General features: G+C 39.2%; 1 protein-coding gene and 1 non-coding gene across 5 annotated transcripts in view; one reads left to right on the top strand and one right to left on the bottom strand.

Annotated features, from left to right (window-relative positions):
* Positions 1–1781: 1781 nt before the first annotated feature.
* Positions 1782–1889, bottom strand: LOC115942806 (small nucleolar RNA U13). Its single transcript, XR_004077386.2, has one exon. It is a non-coding gene; the product is annotated as a small nucleolar RNA U13 (small nucleolar RNA).
* Positions 1890–10970: 9081 nt separating this feature from the next.
* The window catches only part of PTPRZ1 (protein tyrosine phosphatase receptor type Z1), a 167683-nt gene continuing 160868 nt past the window's right edge, over positions 10971–17785 (top strand). For 2 of the 4 annotated variants that reach the window (XM_081800181.1, XM_081800180.1), the window contains exon 1: positions 10971–11352. In XM_081800181.1, coding sequence (XP_081656307.1) covers positions 11295–11352 — 58 coding nt within the window. In that variant the 5' untranslated portion in view covers positions 10971–11294. The remainder of the gene's footprint in view (positions 11353–17785) is intronic. The other 2 variants (XM_081800183.1, XM_081800182.1) reach the window with 1 other exon arrangement.

The following is a 17785-nucleotide window of genomic DNA, read 5'->3' as shown; positions in this document are numbered from 1 at the left end:
GAAGGTAAATGGACTTCAGCTATCTTGCTAGTACTTCACCTGAGAGAGATTCCCACTGATGAACAGTAAGGTAACCAACCACGAAGGTAGACCAATGGTTGTGGGCTTTCAAGGGGAAAAGCGAGACAACTCTAGACCATGCACAAAAGAAAATTTTGTAGTGGAGAAGCTCAAAAGAATCCATATATTTGCCTAACCATCAAGAGTTAGACTGAATATTCTCTATAAAGCATAGATAGCCAATCAATGACAGTCAGAAAAGTGACAAAAACAAAAACAAAACCAAAACAAAATGATAAGAAGAGGATTGTGTCATCACACAGACAAATGCAGAGAGATTTGCCACTTTTCTCTGATCTGTATCCCAAGCCCAGAGGATTCAGAACTTTTACAAGATTTTAGGAGTAGGAATCCTGTAAGAAGAACATATAACCACCAAGTTACTCAAATTTATCTCTGGAGAAGAACAGCTTTGAATTCATACAATATTGATGCTGTAGACCTGATTGGAATTTTAATAAACAAAAGTGCCTGGAAAATTTACAGACTCTGACAAAGATGCAATAAGAGATGGAAAAAGTAATTTATAGCATAGTAACTATTGAGGACAGTTGGTGAAAAAAAAAATTTAAGTTTCTTATATTTTTACCTCTATGAGTCTATATTCTTCAACAGCCTCTTACAAGTATATGAAAATCTGGAAAGCCAATTCAATTTGTATGTCACTTAGACTACATTAGCTCTGGGTAGTACAACAGAGAGGAACACGATGCCCCTCAAGTGAGATGAAGGACCATGTTCTTTCCTCAGGCTCTTATTTCCAGCAACAGTTCTCTTTAAAACTATATTCTCACTGTAAAATGAAAAAAATTGGGCTCAAGTTTAAAGTAGTAAAATCATTTTTCATTTTCTAAGCAGTGATAGAATGACTAGTGCTGTTATAAATACAAGCAAGAGTTCATGCCTTCATGATATTAAAGTATATAAATGGAATCAACATTTTTCATTTCAAAGGTAAAAAAAGGTAGGAAAGAATCAGAGAAGTGATTTGCTTTTGTAATACAAACTATTTGCTCTGCTGTCATATTCAGTCTCTTTACTCTTACTCATCCACCTCTTCAACCTCCTACAAAAGCCTTCAGGGAAGGAGCAACATCTCAAAGAGTGGTGGAGGGTATATAACATTTAGTGAGCTGTTTCAACTTTAACAGTGGAGATTTACATGTTTTCCCCCTGAAAGACTATAGAATAATTTTTAACATTCAGAGCCTAAGATAGAAAAAACAATTATCAAGCCATTATGCAATCATAAAACAGTATACTCTATCGATTTTCTCTTTCTATGTTATACTCTCCATTCTCTTTCTCTTTTTCAATTTTTGCTCTGTGTAGGAGATACCTCTATTACTCATCCTTGTTTGTTTCTCTTCTCCTAGGCACATTGGAGAGCCAATGGACTGGAAGTGAAGTGATACATGTCATGTCTGTGTGGAGATACTTAAATAGACAGTGCAAGACCCACCACACTCTCTTTCCCTGAAATTGTGAAGATGCATGTTGAGGAGTTGCCAAAAGCTCAAAGCACCCTGGATTGTCAAACAACGACATTCAAGGCAGATACCCAGGAGAGTCCCTTGAACCCTAAACTGGCTTCAAGTGAGCAAGAAATAAATTTTTGTCTGGTCACGGAGAGTTTAATTTTTTGTTGTTGTTACTGTAGTATAACCTCGCCCATCCTGACTGATACACTCACTATGCATAACCTATTTCTCCATTTTGATTTTCATTTTAGGCATTTTGGCGGTAACAAGGTTTGAGGGAGGCACATGCCACACAATGGCATGAACACCCAATCACCCAATCATCACGTTTATGAACTACAAAAGGATCTATCCATAGGCCTTTCTCCACATTACTAAACGTGCTTGATCAATCCTCAAATTTAAGTTTGTCAAACATACATATATGAAGAGGTATAGGCATAAACGCGATGAAGAACCAGTTTCTTTGGAATATAAAGCTAGCAGGAATCTTGTTGATTCAGTTTGGACCACAAGTCCTCACTAGGTGATATAGTAAGTATTTTGCTACTGTTTCTTGAGAAAGATGTCTTCCTATGACTGACAATTCAAGGTACGTTTATGGAAAAAGCACACCCACTGGAACCAGAGAAACTCAGTTTTTTATTCAATTCCACTACCACAAGTTCTTCGATTCTGAATAACGCTAAATTCTTGCAGCCTTGGCAAACATCTGCAAAATGGGGGACTGATATATTTAATTTGTGGGGTTTGGGAGTGATTAAAGATAATGCAGGCCAGAATATTTAGCACAGAGTTAATAGTCAAGAGGATAAATATTACTGTCATTATCTGTTTTCTTCTAAGATTTTGGAAATCTACCAGGTGCTAGGGGCCTCAGGGAAGAAAACAAGGTTCCTAATGATATCCCCTTGTTTAGTTTTGATGTCTCCTTCTGCTCAACTCTCCTATGTTGATTTCCCAAATCTTTGCAGGGATTAGTTCCAAATATATCTACTTAGGTAACTGAAGAGAAACACAAGCCAGTACAGCAGTCCCCCCTTATCCGTGGGTGATACAGTCCAAGGCCCCTGGTGGGTGCCCGGATAGTGTTGAACCCTATATATACTATGCTTTTTCCTATCTATACACACCTATGATAGAGTTTATTTTATAAATTAGGCACAGTAAGAGAGTAACAACAATAAGTAATAATAAAATAGAACAATCATAACAGACTGTAATAAAAGTTATGTGAATGTGGTCTCGCTCTCTTAAAATATCTTATTATGCGGTACTCACCCTTCTTCCCGTGATGAAACGAGATCATAGAATGCCTCCGCGAGACTAAGCGAGGTAATGACGTAGCATTCTGACGTAAAGTTAGGCTTCTTTTGACCTTCTGCCGATTCGTCGGGAGGATCTTCCATCTGCTTCCGCACCGCGGTTGATGGCTGGGAACTGAAACTGCAGATCCGGCGAGTTACGGTATTCTTCTCCGGCTAATAATAGTTTTCTTTTCTTTTTTTTTTTAAGATTTTATTTATTTATTTGAGAGAGAGAAAGAGAGATCACGAGCGAGGGCGCGGTAGGGGGAGGATAAAGGGAGAAGCAGACTCCCCACGGAGCAGGGACCCACAATGCAGAACTAGATCCCAGGACCCTGGAATCATGACCTGAGCTGAACGCAGAGACACTCAACCGACTGAGCCACCCAGGCGCCCTAATAATAGTCTTCTTTGGGCAAACAGAATTCCTGAAATGGCATGTATTTCTACATCACACGTTTTGTTCATGTTATTGACATTTGACTTGGGGCAAGCTTTGTAGAGTGTACTATGTATCAGGAAAGCAAGGTGGGAACATGTTTCCAACCGTGTAAGGCACCGGTCTGAGTTTGGGAAGGGATTACTTGGCATTGAATCTCTTGACTGTATTCAGGGAGAGGCAGTGTAGATTAATAATTAAGTATACAGGTATGAACCTGAGGTCTGCCACTTATAATCTGTGTAATTGGACAAATAATTTTGCCTCAGTTTTTTAATGCGATTGGGAAAATGGTAATGTTACACACATCATTTGCTGGAGGATTAAACAGTTTTATATACAGCACCTTTAGAATAATGCTTGGTACCCAATAGGTACTATGTTAGTGTTAGTATAATCACTATTGTGATAGAAGGAGTTTCAGTAGAGGGTTGATCATAGTTTTCTACAACTTTGATTTATGTTTACACCAGCTTCTCAACTGTACATTATCTGTTTGAGTTATATCCTTTCTTATGAGAGTAATGAGAGAATCCTCTAGGGCTATGGGCCTCCTCAGCTTCTATTCCTATTTTAAAGAACAGAAGAAGCTGTCTAGAAATAATGCAAGTAAAAGTGGATGCCAAAGTATCGGGCATGGCCAATGGCAAATGCCAGGGTTTTGCAACAGCCCAGAAATACAGATATTTCTTAACTCTTCAAACTTAAAATAACTAAAGGCCAAATACTGCTACTGGAAACATCAGGGAAAATTTGAAGTTCCCAGGCCTGGCCAGTCTTCCACCTGAATGGAATCAGCGGAGGAGGAGTTAATTGTGAAGGAGGAAGAGAGAATAAGATTATAATAGGTTAGGAATGCACTGGAGGTTTGTTCTAGGCCTTCTAGCCATGCTGTCAGTTGAAGAACAAAAACTACCATGTAAGTTCTAAGTCAAGGCAAATATGTTTTGCGTAGTCTAAGTCTGTCATCAAGGAGAGGAGATGCCTCCTTAATCTGAGGGTCTAGGTTAGTGACCAGTAACTGACAAGGGAACATCAAAGAGCTCTCTGGAGACTTGTTATAAGCAGGCATGAGAAGTAGCTGATAGAACTGGCCCAAAAGCTGCCCTTCTTCAATAAATTAGTTCGTATACTTAAACATTTATTAATCCCTGAATATATGCCAGGCCCACTGATTATGTGAAGAAACAATGATAGAAACAGAATGGAATTTAAGAGTAAGCTGTGGAACTTAGGGACTGACTAGATTTGAGGGGTGGGGAAGAACAGCTAAGGAGACTTTTCAGGTTTTGAGGATTCTAGAAAATACCATTTTGGGACGAATGATGAGTTTTTACTTTGGGGTGCACTGTAATTGCAAGGCTATTAGAATGTGATTTTTTACCTTTTAAAGACCACTATAAATGGAATAAGGAAGGCAGAAACCTAATGTTAGTGCTTCAAGAGAAATTGGAAGGTAAGAAAATGGAGATAATGATTATGGTCTATTCTTACAAGACAATCGTGAAGATATGGTCTATTCTTACAAGACACACCTGGTACTATAATTATATAATGAGACATGCGGTAAAGAGAAGAATTTTTTTTTTAACTGGAAAAAAGTAGTTTAATAGCCTGATGAAGAGAATAAATTGGGAGAGAGAGATTCAAAGAAATGATGGATCATTGGCTCCAGAAGAGTTGGGTTCAGATCAAGTTTATAAAGAGAAGGAAAATCTCATTATTTGGGATTAGAGGAAAGCAGAATCTCTTTCTTCCCAGGGTCCTGGGATCGAGCCCTGCATCGAGCCCGAGCCCCGCATCAAGCCCCGCATTGAGCCCCGCATCGGGCTCCCTGCTCGAGCCGGGAAACCTGCTTCCCCCTCTCCCACTCCCCCTGCTTGTGTTCCCTCTCCCTCGCTGTTTCTCTGTCAAATAAATAAATAAAATCTTAAAAAAAATGGGGGGGGAAGGAAGAGATTTGTTCTTTGTCCCTAAAATCAAATGAGGGCAGTTATAGAGAGATCATATTTTGGCTAAAAATAAAGACGAACAAAGTGGTTTTTAATGTCAAAATATAACGGATCATCTAGAGTGGTTTTGCATTATTTTTGACTGGAGATAGGCAAGAAACAGCTAAATGACTAGTTATCAGAAATGTTTATACCTTTGAAATACAGCAGCTCATTTGAAGTGACCCAGTCCAGTGCTGATTTTCTGATTTGCAGAACTTGTTTTACACGTTTGCTTTCTACTCTAACACCATCTTGGACATTTTTCAAAGACCCAGAGAGCAGACAAATATTGATTTTAAATTAAACTTGTTGGAAGACTTGAAATCCCATGCTTTTCTCTGGTAGAAGAGGGAGAAGTGCATTTTCACCATTAAATGGCAAGGAAATCAAAGTAGCATTTAGGTTTATTAAACCTAAATTCAGCCATCTGGATCTTTGTAATGCAATAGAAATTTGAAGACACATGCCCTTGGAACTTATTTGAATAATGGAGTTCAGATCATGTTGTTGGGGTAAAAGAAAAATATAATTATTCTGTTTCATAATAGGGATGGTTGTGAGGTAGGGAGAAGGGAGCCAGATCTGTAGATGTTGAAATATCAGTCATTATCTTATGATCAGCACAATGTAGAAGAGGAATCACCTCTTCTAAAGAATACAATTCTCTTACTACAACTAACAATTATCTTAACACAACCAACAATTAACAATATAGCACATTTCTGACTTCCATTTAAGCAATATTCATGCACAAATAGTTTTCGAAGTGTATGGTTATGTTTTGACTATAATTTTAATTTTAAACTATTTTAAAATGAAAACATAGAATATGAAAAAAATAGTCTACTAATATACAGAGGAAGAATTATGCTGAATCTTGTATTGTGCTAAATATTTCTGACATGGACAAAAAATGATTCCTACCTTTTTGTATTTTTTAATACAATTTTAATCACTGAATTATATACTTTGCATACAATAAGATTAAGTTATTTTATAGTCGATCATAGCAAGACACTAAAAGGCAAAGCATGTAATATACATATACTATGGTTTTCTCTTACTCATAGTTATGCTTCTTTCAAATGGACTCAGACTACCACATCACACTCAGCTCTGGACTTATTGAGTTGCCTCCCACCAGTTTTAGGCCTAAGAAAAGGCAGTAATAGGCCATCTAACTAAACTCCTGAGAGTCATTGGGCAGGTAGGAAATAATTGCTTTTTAGGTAGAAAGTACTAGTAGGACAAATCCAAGTAAAAGGGTTGACTATGTTGCAGAAAGTAAAATTACTCTTAACTCTTTTCAGAAATTTCACTACAAGGTGCCATGGTGTCAATCAGAGTGAACAAAATTTGTTAAGATACCAAACACAAGATATTTCTATCCTCACAATCTAAAATACAGGGTTTCAAGTAACAAGATCATCTTCTGACAAACATCCTATAATTCCAAAAACTGTCTTTTGCTTCTAAACAAATAACAATTACTTTCTCAAACTGTAAATATTTAAGCAATCCAACCTAATGACGTCTACTCAAATATATTTGTCAATGACAATGGATAAAAATGAGCAATAATGTATGTGAGTCAAACAGGAACAACTCGTTACTGCCATAGTATAAGAAGTAGAGATATTTTACTTCCCCTTTAATGCCATTTTTTCTTTAGTGACTGTACAATATTCTTTGTCTCCTAGCACTTCCTTTGAAGTTATGAGCTAAGCAGTTTCTGCAGAGAAAATATTCTCCTTCCCCCATCTGCCCCTAACCTTATTCATATTAGAGATACTTTGGAAATAATTTGTAGAGTAAGGAAACTAATGGGAAACCATGGACATTTCACAACCACAAATGATTAGCTCTTACATCAGACAATTCCCAGACACATCAAAGTGAGATGGTAAGCTTTAGCAAATAAAAATGCAGGACACCCAGTTAAGTTTAAATTTCAGATAATAATTTTTTTAATATAAATATGTCCCAAACATTGCATGGAGTGCACTAAAATATTACTTTGTACTAAAAAATTATTCATTATACAAAAAATTATTCACTAAATAAATTTAGTGCATCATAGTGCACTAAAATTATTTTGTACTAAAAAATTATTCACTGTTTATCTGAAGTTCAAATTTAACTGGACATCCTGCATTTTATCTGACAATCCTCCACAAGGACATTTTGTAGTAGCAATGTCTTTCTCTCTTACTAGACTGTGTGTTCCTTTATGGTAGGGATGGAGTAATTCATCCTTGAATAGTCAGCCCCTAAAGCTATGTCTGATACATAATGGATATACAATAAAAATGTATTGAATGAATGAATGAATGTAAAGGGTGAATTTTAAAGAACTGATATAGATAGATGTAAATATTTACTTTGTAGCTTATTTTGTTGGCATAGCTCGACAAAATAGCTATTACTGGTACTATTAAGAGTGAAGCCAGAGTTTCAGCCCCACCAGGGTTACCCCTTTGGCCAACTGGTATGAGAAACAGCACACCTGCTATTCTCTTTCTGGCTACAGCCGTGGCTGTGCAGTAAATGGAAATAGACACAACCTTCTTTTTGTGTGACCTCTGGATGCCCAGCTGAAACTTAGGTTACAGTTGAAGAAACCACAGCTCTAGTCGAAAACTGAGATGAAGACCCACTAGAAGATCCACATCTTCATTTGAATATTGGAGAATTAAGGAGCTTATGGTGAACACTGAAGAACTCAACAAGTCTCCCATGAATTGCCACTGGCTGATTCTGGACACAAGTCACTCAAAAATCCCAGATGAGACCCCCAAAAAGCAAGATGTCTATTCAGCTATGCAACAATCATATTCGTTGTATCCTGGTTTGTTATTGTTTGGGGGGGAAGAAAGTATTGTCCCAGGAATGTGCAGAACTCTGCATGTAAATCCAAACTCTCAGGACTGAAAAGTGATTGACATGATAGAGCATAACGTAAATAAACTTTACACACATGCACACACACACAGAGTATAAATATAAAATATATTTTTAAAAAATACAAATACGTTAAAAACTTACAGAATATATGTCTTTATATCTATCGATATATGGATAGATAGGTAGATAAAAGGATAAGTTTAGACTCTGAATGAAACCATGTGGTTTTACAGATTTATAACTTTAACTCACAATGGCTAATGCATATTAACTACGATGTGTCATAACATATCTCAGAAATGATCATGATCCCCCGTAAAATGGTGAAATGTGAGATCCAATATGTTTTTGTTGTTCCCGCCCTTCTGATCTTTTCTCCCACACCTGGACTGTTGCAATGACCTAATATTCTAAGGACCTGAACCTCTGAGCTTCCCACTCCACCACCCTCCCCGGGACTATCAGATCCACATTGGCTGGTCCTCCAAGTCCATTTTCCATTGTTGTCACTCGGTCACATAAAATTGGTTGCCATTCCTCCCCCTGTACAAACCTTAATAGCAACTTGACTACTCCCCAAGGTGACTTTTGTGCCTTCCCAGGGAAATAACAATCTTTTAAAATATGGGAATGCAATTAGCAGAAACCACAGGATCTACCTGCCCTTTTTACCAGGGTAACCTTGATTTCAGCAGTGCCTTTGTTTTGTGATCTAACTCAAAAGAGTGACTAGTGATGGACTTTTTGACCAAGTAAGGGGAGTTAGGAGGATATTTGTTATTGTTGGATTCTTCTGGCAGGCTGCTGGGGGAGACTTGATCACTGAGACCTCCTGGAACACCTTACATGTCCCAGAGCAAACCTACCTTCTAAACAGCTGAAGTTCTTGGAAGTTTCTTCTGTGGTTCTTTTTTGCTTATTACTTCAGGTACAAGCTCCTCCTTGAGGAAATCAGTGTTTCCCTTAGTCTGACCCTACTCAATCAGCTCCAGTTCAATTCACACTGTTTTATAGTTCATGACATCTGAGTTTCATTTCCATCTCCACCTCCTTGCACATCAATTTTTTTTTTCCTGGCTAGTCCTCCTCCATTAACTACACATCTCTAGGAAACATTCTCTGCCTACTCCAGCTCATGTTAAACTATAAGCTCTAAGAGCGTTTCTAGTTTATATCTACACTTCTTGCTAATGCTAGCAAAAATTTTCTTCCTAGGTGGAAACTCACATGAGCAATCATCAATCCCCATTATAACTTTTACAAAAGTTACAGCATTTTTATACTAATTCATGGGAAAAACAAGATCAATGGTCAATTCCTTAATACTCATATGTACTCCTGAATAAACATTCCAGATAGATTTGAAATTTGTTATTACATGGGTGCAATCAATTCCTGAAGCAACAGCAAATGGCATCATTAGCTCTGCACATTTAAACTAGTGTTCAGAGGCTGTGTATATTAGTGGGAACTGGTAGTAATACTCAAAATACATTCAGAACTCAATTTTGTATGTGATAAGCTTTCTTCAAATATTTAAGCTGAAATACTATTTTAGAACCAAGAACAGGACACAGGAGTACACACTGTACGGATAACCTACATCAAATGGTTCCTAAGAATACAAGGGATGATTCCAGAACTTGACTTTCCATGCCTTAGAGTGGATTCCTAAAAGGCTCCAAATTGGGTCTCACATAAGTAGAAAAACATACTTATGCCTAAAGGATATATAAATGAAAAGCTTGGAAAAGCACACGAATTTTCAGGGCTTTGCGCAGTCAGGCTCATGGAGGATATCAGTTGCCTTATCTTTTTCATTTAGGCTTCAGATTAATTCAACAAACATTTAGGGTACACCTACTGACTATTTTTGCCTTTGTGCTAGGAGTTGGGTTAGAACAATAAATAAAGCAAACTTCCTGCCCTCAAGGAGTTCAGTCTAGTTAGAGAGACCACCATAGAAATAAGCATATACGGCGTGACATTTACAGCCCCGAGGCAGAACTCATGTATTATAGTTCTTTTGTACATCCTTCAATCACGCAATTAAAAAATCTTTCCGTACGACCTTGTGCGAGGAGGCACTCGGGTAGTGCCGTCTGGGAGGAACATGACACAGTTGAAAGTTCCTCCACGCAGCTGTGCACAGCACGACAGTTTGATCGGAGCCTGAGGAGGGGGAAGGGTCTCACTGGTCACAGTCAGGGCCGAAGATTATTTGCAGTCAACTGCCCTAGAGGTAATGGGGTTTGGAACTACTTTGGTGATTTGGTAAAAAGAACGAAAACGGAGAGGGGAACCCAGCTTACCCAGGAGCCCCTACCACTTGCTGACTGGACCCACTTAGCATCTGCAGGAAGGACAACAATAAAATGAAAAAACATTTCCAGGGGTGAACCCCAAAGGTCAGTCTCTGGCTGTGCGGAACAATGGGGGTCTGGCCTCCTCTTCTCTTCCAAAAGGGTGAAGGAGTCTTAATGAAGAGACATTTTCTCCGCGAAGATTCTAAACCCCAGCAGGTTCCACTAAACTCCAGAGCAGCGAAGCCACCGGCAGGGACCGGGGGCGGGGGGGCGGGGAGAGTGGAATGGTGGGTGGAGGGGTGTCGCTATGTAAAACGCTACTCTGGGACCCGGACCCTGAGCGACAACCGCGTCCCCGCGTCCCTCCGCCCGCCGCGCGCGACCCGGGGCCGGCTGCACGCTCCCAGAGGCGCGGTTGCTGCGCCCCCGCCCCCGCCGAGCCGCGGCGCGCACACCCGGGCCGGAGCGCGCCCCCGGCACACAGGCACCGCTGCGCTCCGAGCGGTCAGACCTCGGCCGCAGCCCGCAGAGGAGACCAACTCCCGCGCGCCCGCCGGCATGCGCCTCGGCTAGCGGCTCCCGGTTCCCGCGACCACCGCGCGTCCTGCTTCCGATTACTCCCGTCTCCCTCTCAGTCTCTCTGCTGGCGCTCTCTCGCTCGCTCTCTCTCTTTTTCAGACACACTCACACAATCTCACACCAATCTATACACTGGAGGAAAAAACATTTCCTTCGCGCCCCCTCCCTGTCCACCCCAAGAAGCTGAGCAGCCGCGTGGCGGGGGATCCCCGGACCGTCTGGAAATGCTAATCCTAAAGCGCTTCCTCGCTTGTATCCAGCTCCTCTGTGTTTGCCGCCTGGGTGAGTGATCAGACCTCAGTGGGGTTTCATCTCCGGGATCGTTTGGGACACGGTGGGGGGATTTGAGAGCTTTAGGTACTTGCTACCGCCGCCGCCATCTAGCAAGGAGGGAAAAGGCATGGTGGACTGGGGATCCCACGAGGTTGGCGACGCCGCGATGGGTGTCAGCGGCGTGGGAGAATGCACCCCCTACCCACCTCGCACCTCCACCACCTTCCATCCGCCCGCGGGGAGCTCGGCCAGAAGGGAGAGGCTTGCCATTCTCGGTTGCTGTCCACACAGCTCTTGTGTCTCCTGTTTCGCAAAGTGTGAAAAGAGCCTTTTAGGTACACATAAGAAGAGAAATACAACCAAGGTGCGGGGCTACGTATTAGATAGTGTTTTTGCTTTTAGATTCATTATGGGCTTAAATGAAAAATACACGTGCCCGATGCGAGTTACACACACACACACACACACACACACACACACACACACTCCCAAAAGGTAGTAACAGGAACAAGCACCAACCTGACTTTTCAGTGTTTTCCAGTACTTTTAATTTAGTCACATTCAAGTCTGGGCAGTTTCGTTAAAAAAAAAAAAAGTTTCAATCAAAATTTCTATCAACGTTCTGCCAACTGCTGCCAAAGTCACAGGGAAGCTGCAGGTTGATGTATTTATTCATGGATCATCTTTCATCCACCACTTTCCAGGTTTCACATTCACTACTGAAATTCCACTTTGAAACAGCCAGTTAGAATTATTTACCTGGGATGCAGATTCCAGTGTTCCAGTCATTTTCCAGATGAATTGTAATATTGGATTTTTATATTTCATTTAAAAAAAAATCTTTTTTCCTTCATGAAGATTTTCTATTACGATGGACTATAATAGGTTTGGAGGTATTAACCTGAAAGTTAGAAGATGTACTTCAACTGTGAATACACATATTTTACTCTTTTCAGTTCGAGGATCCCAATTTTTTTAAATTTTAGATTATTCATTGTAGATATTAACCTACATTTTTATTCAATATAGATGGTGCTGCTCTTGGCACAGTAACCTTTACAAGGAGAAATCATTTCTTGTTCTAACTAATGAGAGTTACATTTCAAATATGGTGATAATTGCCAACAGCCCCCAGATAATGGACATAATTTAAATTCTGAAAGCTTTACAAAAATACTCTGGGGGTGATGTGATACACAAGGTTGACATTTAAGACTAGCAGGAGAATCTGGTCCTGGTTTTCTCTAAAACCACAGAGTTGAATCTGGAGGGGGGGTGGGGAAGAAATTTTTTGAAAGTGCTGTGCTCATCAAATACACACCTGTTGAATTTGCATTTCTATTACAGATCTGCTTTAACAAGAAAGCCAGATCCTTTTGGTACTTAGATTATTATTTAAAATAAATCTCATTGTATGGGGTGCCTGGGTGGTTCAGTTGTTAAGCATCTGCCTTCGGTTCAGGTCATGGTCCCAGGGTCCTGGGATCGAGCCCCATATCGGGCTCCCTGCTCAGGCAGGAAACCTGCTTCTCCCTCTCCCACTCCCCCGCTTGTGTTCCCTCTCCTGCTGTGTCTCGCTCTGTCAAATAAATAAAATCTTTAAAAAATAAGTAAGTAAAAAATAAATCTCACTGTAGTACAGAGATAAACCAGAGAATATTGCTTTGTATGCCATCAAAACCAGTGCTTTGAATATATTGTGAATTTTTAAAAATTGAGTTATAATTTGCATAGCACACAGTTCGTTTTCAAGTGTACAATTCAGTGGGTTTTAATATACTGACAAAGTTGTACAACCATCACCCACTATCTAATTACAGAGCATTTTAATCACCCGCAAAAAAACTAGTAACAGTCATCCCTTATTCTCTCTGACCCTAGCCCTGGCAATCGCTAAGCTACTTTCTCTTTTTGTAGATTGGCCTATTGAGCATTTCATAGAAATAGAATCATACAATATGTGGCCTTTGGTATCTGACTTCGTTCACTTAGCATAATGTTTTCAGAATTCATCCGTGTTGTAACCTGTATCAGTACTTCATTCCTTTTTGTGGCTGAATGATATTCCATTCCAGTATTCCGTGGTTTGCAAAGGCTTATCTCTATAAAGCATTATTTATAACCTATTATTTTTGGTTATACAGATTTTGATTTGTTGGATGTTTTCTTTAATGCTTTGATGATGTAAAATTTAACTGTAAAGAATCAGAGGGGGAGACGAACCATGAGAGACGATGGACTCTGAAAAACAAACTGAGGGTTCTAGAGGGGAGGGGGGTGGGAGGATGGGTTAGCGTGGTGATGGGTATTAAAGAGGACACATTCTGCATGGAGCACTGGGTGTTATGTACAAACAATGAATCATGGAACACTACATCTAAAACTAATGATGTATTGTATGGTGATTAACATAACAATAAAAAATTTTTAAAAATTTAACTGTAAAGAATTAAATTAATTGTTTAAGAGTATTATAAGTTTATGTAATGATATTGAATGTAAGCCTGTATTAGAACTCAAAATGTGCTTTGTGTGTGTGTGTGTGTGACAGGTGACAACTTTTGTATCCCTTTCCATTTTAACAAAGTTGACCTCTTACATTGTTGCCCACATGTTTACCTATGGACCTTGTCAACCTCAAATCAGATGAATATCTTGCTTTCAGGGTAATATGTTTTGAAACACTGAAGCATATTATCTGCAAATAAAATATGCAGCCTCCATTTCAATTATTTTTCCCTCAACAACTACTGTAGTATTTGTAGATATATTTATTGCTCATCTTCAGTGTCCTTGGAGCCAATGATGTGCCCTGGCACAGGTAATAAATGCTCAGGAAAGTCTATCAACTGAGAGGTGCTGTGTAGGATGACCGCTCCAATACAGTTTGAATGAATGTGAGGCTGCCATTCTTACTATTATCCTAGAACAAGTTGTAACATTCACTAAGGTGTTCGTTGTTAACAATTAAGAATGAGTTAGCAACTAAGGACTTTACCACTTTCTGTTTAAAATGCCCTGATTTTTTTTTAAAAGATTTTATGTATTTGTCAGAGAGGGAGAGAGAGAGCGCGCGAGAGAGCGCACGCAAGCAGGGGGAGGGGCAGGCAGAGCGTGAAGTAGGCTCCCCACTGAGCAAGGAGTCGGATGTGGGACTGGATGCCAGGACCCTGGGATCATGACCTGAGCCGAAGGCAGAGGCTTAACCGACTGAGCCACCCAGGCATCCCTAAAATGTCCTGATGTTTTGAACTGGACATGTAGACCAATTGTTTCTTTCAAATAACTCTCCAAACAGAAAAATAGTATCACTAAATTATTTGTACTGAAACAAATCCTTTCTTTCCAAATTAATACTGGGGAAACTGGAGACTATAGAGGAACAAACTTGGGGGTTTTTTTTGTGGGTGGGGATTAAATATATTTGTGGGTTCATCTATTTAGGTAATTCTATCAAGATTGGCCTGTGGCCTCAACACTCTTTGCCAGAACTAGCTAGATCATGGTTCTCACACTTAAGTAAGCATCAGAATCACCAGGAGAACTTATTAAAACACGGATTTAGGAGCCCACTCCAAACAGCTTCTGATTCAGTAGGTCTGGGGGTGGGGGCCTGAGAATCTCATTTTCTAACAAATTCCTAGGATATGGTGATGTTATTGGTCCAAGTCCATACTTTGACAACCACTGAGCTAGTTTGACATTTAAATGTTAGCATAGTTTCTGGATTATTAACAAGTTTTTACGGTGGACTTGATTTCTGATACCCAACTTAATAATATTTTTAAAAATTACATGAGTTAGACAACACTGAATGTTACTCAGCTGAAGGAGATGCTTAATCAGAGAGGCAGAAATTGAAGATGACTCCAGGATAATTCCCTAAGTGAATCTGGACCTTCTCTAGAATAATTAAGAGGTTTTCTACTAGGTGGAGAACTACTATAATGGCATCACAACTCTGTCATTATTTATTCTTGACCCATTGAACAGGTAATAGGACAAACTGCAGTGGCTTTCCTGTAAGGAGGCTTAATTATGAGTCATAGAGGAGAGATAGGTGTTTTAAGAGCTTCTAAGGAACAGTTTCTCTCAACTAATGAGAATTCAGGATCTTTGAATGAAGTGAGTTACAGCTTTGCAAGGAACACTAAATTCAAGAGTTTAAACATTATTGTGAAATACGTAATGGATCAGATTCTGAACTTTTAGGTCATATCTTATGGCTTTAAGGAACACATTAACTACAAATTATACCCAATTCCTTTGCAAGAATGAATTGCCTAATTTATCCTGAGTATGGAAGCAGTAGAATCCAAAATGTTGTGACTCTCAGCTTGGTCTATTTATTCTCTGAAAACAAATCGTAACCAGGAATAGAAAATATTCATGCTTTTTCTCCCCAAATAATAACTAGTCTCCATTCAGAAAATTAATTACTTTTGATTTGCAGAGTAGCAGTTTTCTTTATTTCATCTCTCTCTCCTTTTTATGGAGACTGTACTTGCTTTCACTCAGGGAAGTTTGCCAGGATAAATCATTTCATTGACGAATTCATTTATGCTCTTATGTCTGCACTAGATATTTGGGAACTTGCTTAAAATTTTATGTTGTGGGAATTTTGCTTCTGGCAAAAATTCAGGTTTTTCTGGAAACATTAGCTGCATTTCCCCATTCCCCTTACTCCAACGAGCTTTGAGTTCCGTCTAACCTGGTAGCTGCGCTTGACCACCATTTGCCAACCGTTCAGACTATAGTATGGAAATGGAACCCCGTCATTCAAAACCAGAGGATCTCCAAAGAAGGGCTTGATTAAGAAGATGAGCTTGTGTTTTATTTCCATTTACCATCTACTCAGTGTTTGCCAGGTACTGAATATTTTATGTACATTTTTCTCATTTCATTCTCCCCCAAACTGTTGGAGGTAGGTGTTTTTATTTTACACATTTTATAGCTGAGGAAAGTGAAACACAGAAAAGCCAAATGACTTACCCAATTTCACACAGCCTGTGTTAGCCTATAAATTCCTTCTGACTCTCGAGCCTGAGCCTTTTTCTCTTTTCTTTCCTAGGAGACCAGTTTCCTGTTTGGAATTTACTAGCTTGCTTCCTAAGAGATGTGATGCTACATTTCCCATTCCCATGGGCTTTCTTGCAGATCTCCATTCATGATTTTCCTCATGTGCTCCCTTATTACTTTTTTTCCCCTTTAAAAAACAAATAAACAAAACTAAGGCATAATTTACCCTAGAAAGTGTACCATTTTGAAAGTTTTGACAAATGTGTGTGGTCACTTAACCACCTTGATCCAGATATAGCACATTCCTGTCCATACTATTTTAACTACTCTTGTTACGTGTTTACTGAATGCCTGACATCAGCTAGGCAGTAATTATTAAGCAGTGCATAAACATACAAAGTCCTAACATTCCTGATGCCTCCAGTCCTTCTGATTTGATTCAATCCCCACAGTGAAAACCCTCTTTAATCTCACTTTTAAGATACTTTCTACATTTAGACCTAGTTGAGAATAAGTCTTTTTGAAATATCTCTTAATGTGGTAAATATCTGAACTTTCAAATATTTTAGAATGTTTCTCACTTCATCAAGAAAGCCAGCGGTAAAAGTCAAAGTCAATTTAAACAAGACATAGGCATGTTTAGATTGTGCTTTTAGCTTTTAATGTTTTATTGGTAGTGGTCCCTAGCAGCAATTTCAGGTTACAAAAGGAAATCAGTTTTTATCCATGTTTGAATTCTTCAGAGACATGTATAACATACTGTATAGGCATTAAAGGGAAAATTATTTGATCATATTGCACAATCCTAAAATACTTATATTTTAGAACTATGATTTCTAATATCATAGCCACTAGGCATATGTGACAGTTCAATTTTAAGTTTATTAAAGTAAATTAATTCAGCTCCTCATTCACACTGGCCACATTTCAAGTGGCTGGTGGCCACTGCATGGGACAATGCAGGTAGAGGACATTTCTATCACTGCAGAGAGTCTATTGAATAGCTGTTTTAGAATCAAAAAAAAGTGGATAAAATGTTGAGTGTTAGTACTGATGAGAAGTTGTCAACAACTAAAAACGCTTCTAAAGTCATTAAAATTATTTGAAGTGTTGAGTTATTTTTGTCTTGTATTGTGTCCACCGTATAAAAACCACAGAGACGTTCTGGTGGCCTGGGGTAGAGAGCAGCAATAGAGGAAGAAAATTTAATGGCCACTTGGTGGCCTTTATGGACTCAAGCTGACTGGGAGAGAGCTTCTAGTTGGGGAGTGAGGATTCTGTCCTCACAGCTCATGTTCCATAATTTGTTCGAGCATTCACTATATTATTTTTGTAGTATCTGTCTGTCTCCCCCACTAGACTAGCTCCATGAGGGCAAAGACTTTATTTCATTCATCTTTGGACTTAACATTCTTGGCTTTAG

Source organism: Leptonychotes weddellii, chromosome 12 (assembly GCF_054177405.1).
Source record: "Leptonychotes weddellii isolate Sample4059 chromosome 12, ASM5417740v2, whole genome shotgun sequence".
NCBI lineage: Eukaryota > Metazoa > Chordata > Mammalia > Carnivora > Phocidae > Leptonychotes > Leptonychotes weddellii.
This window is presented reverse-complemented; position numbering and strand designations above follow the sequence as displayed.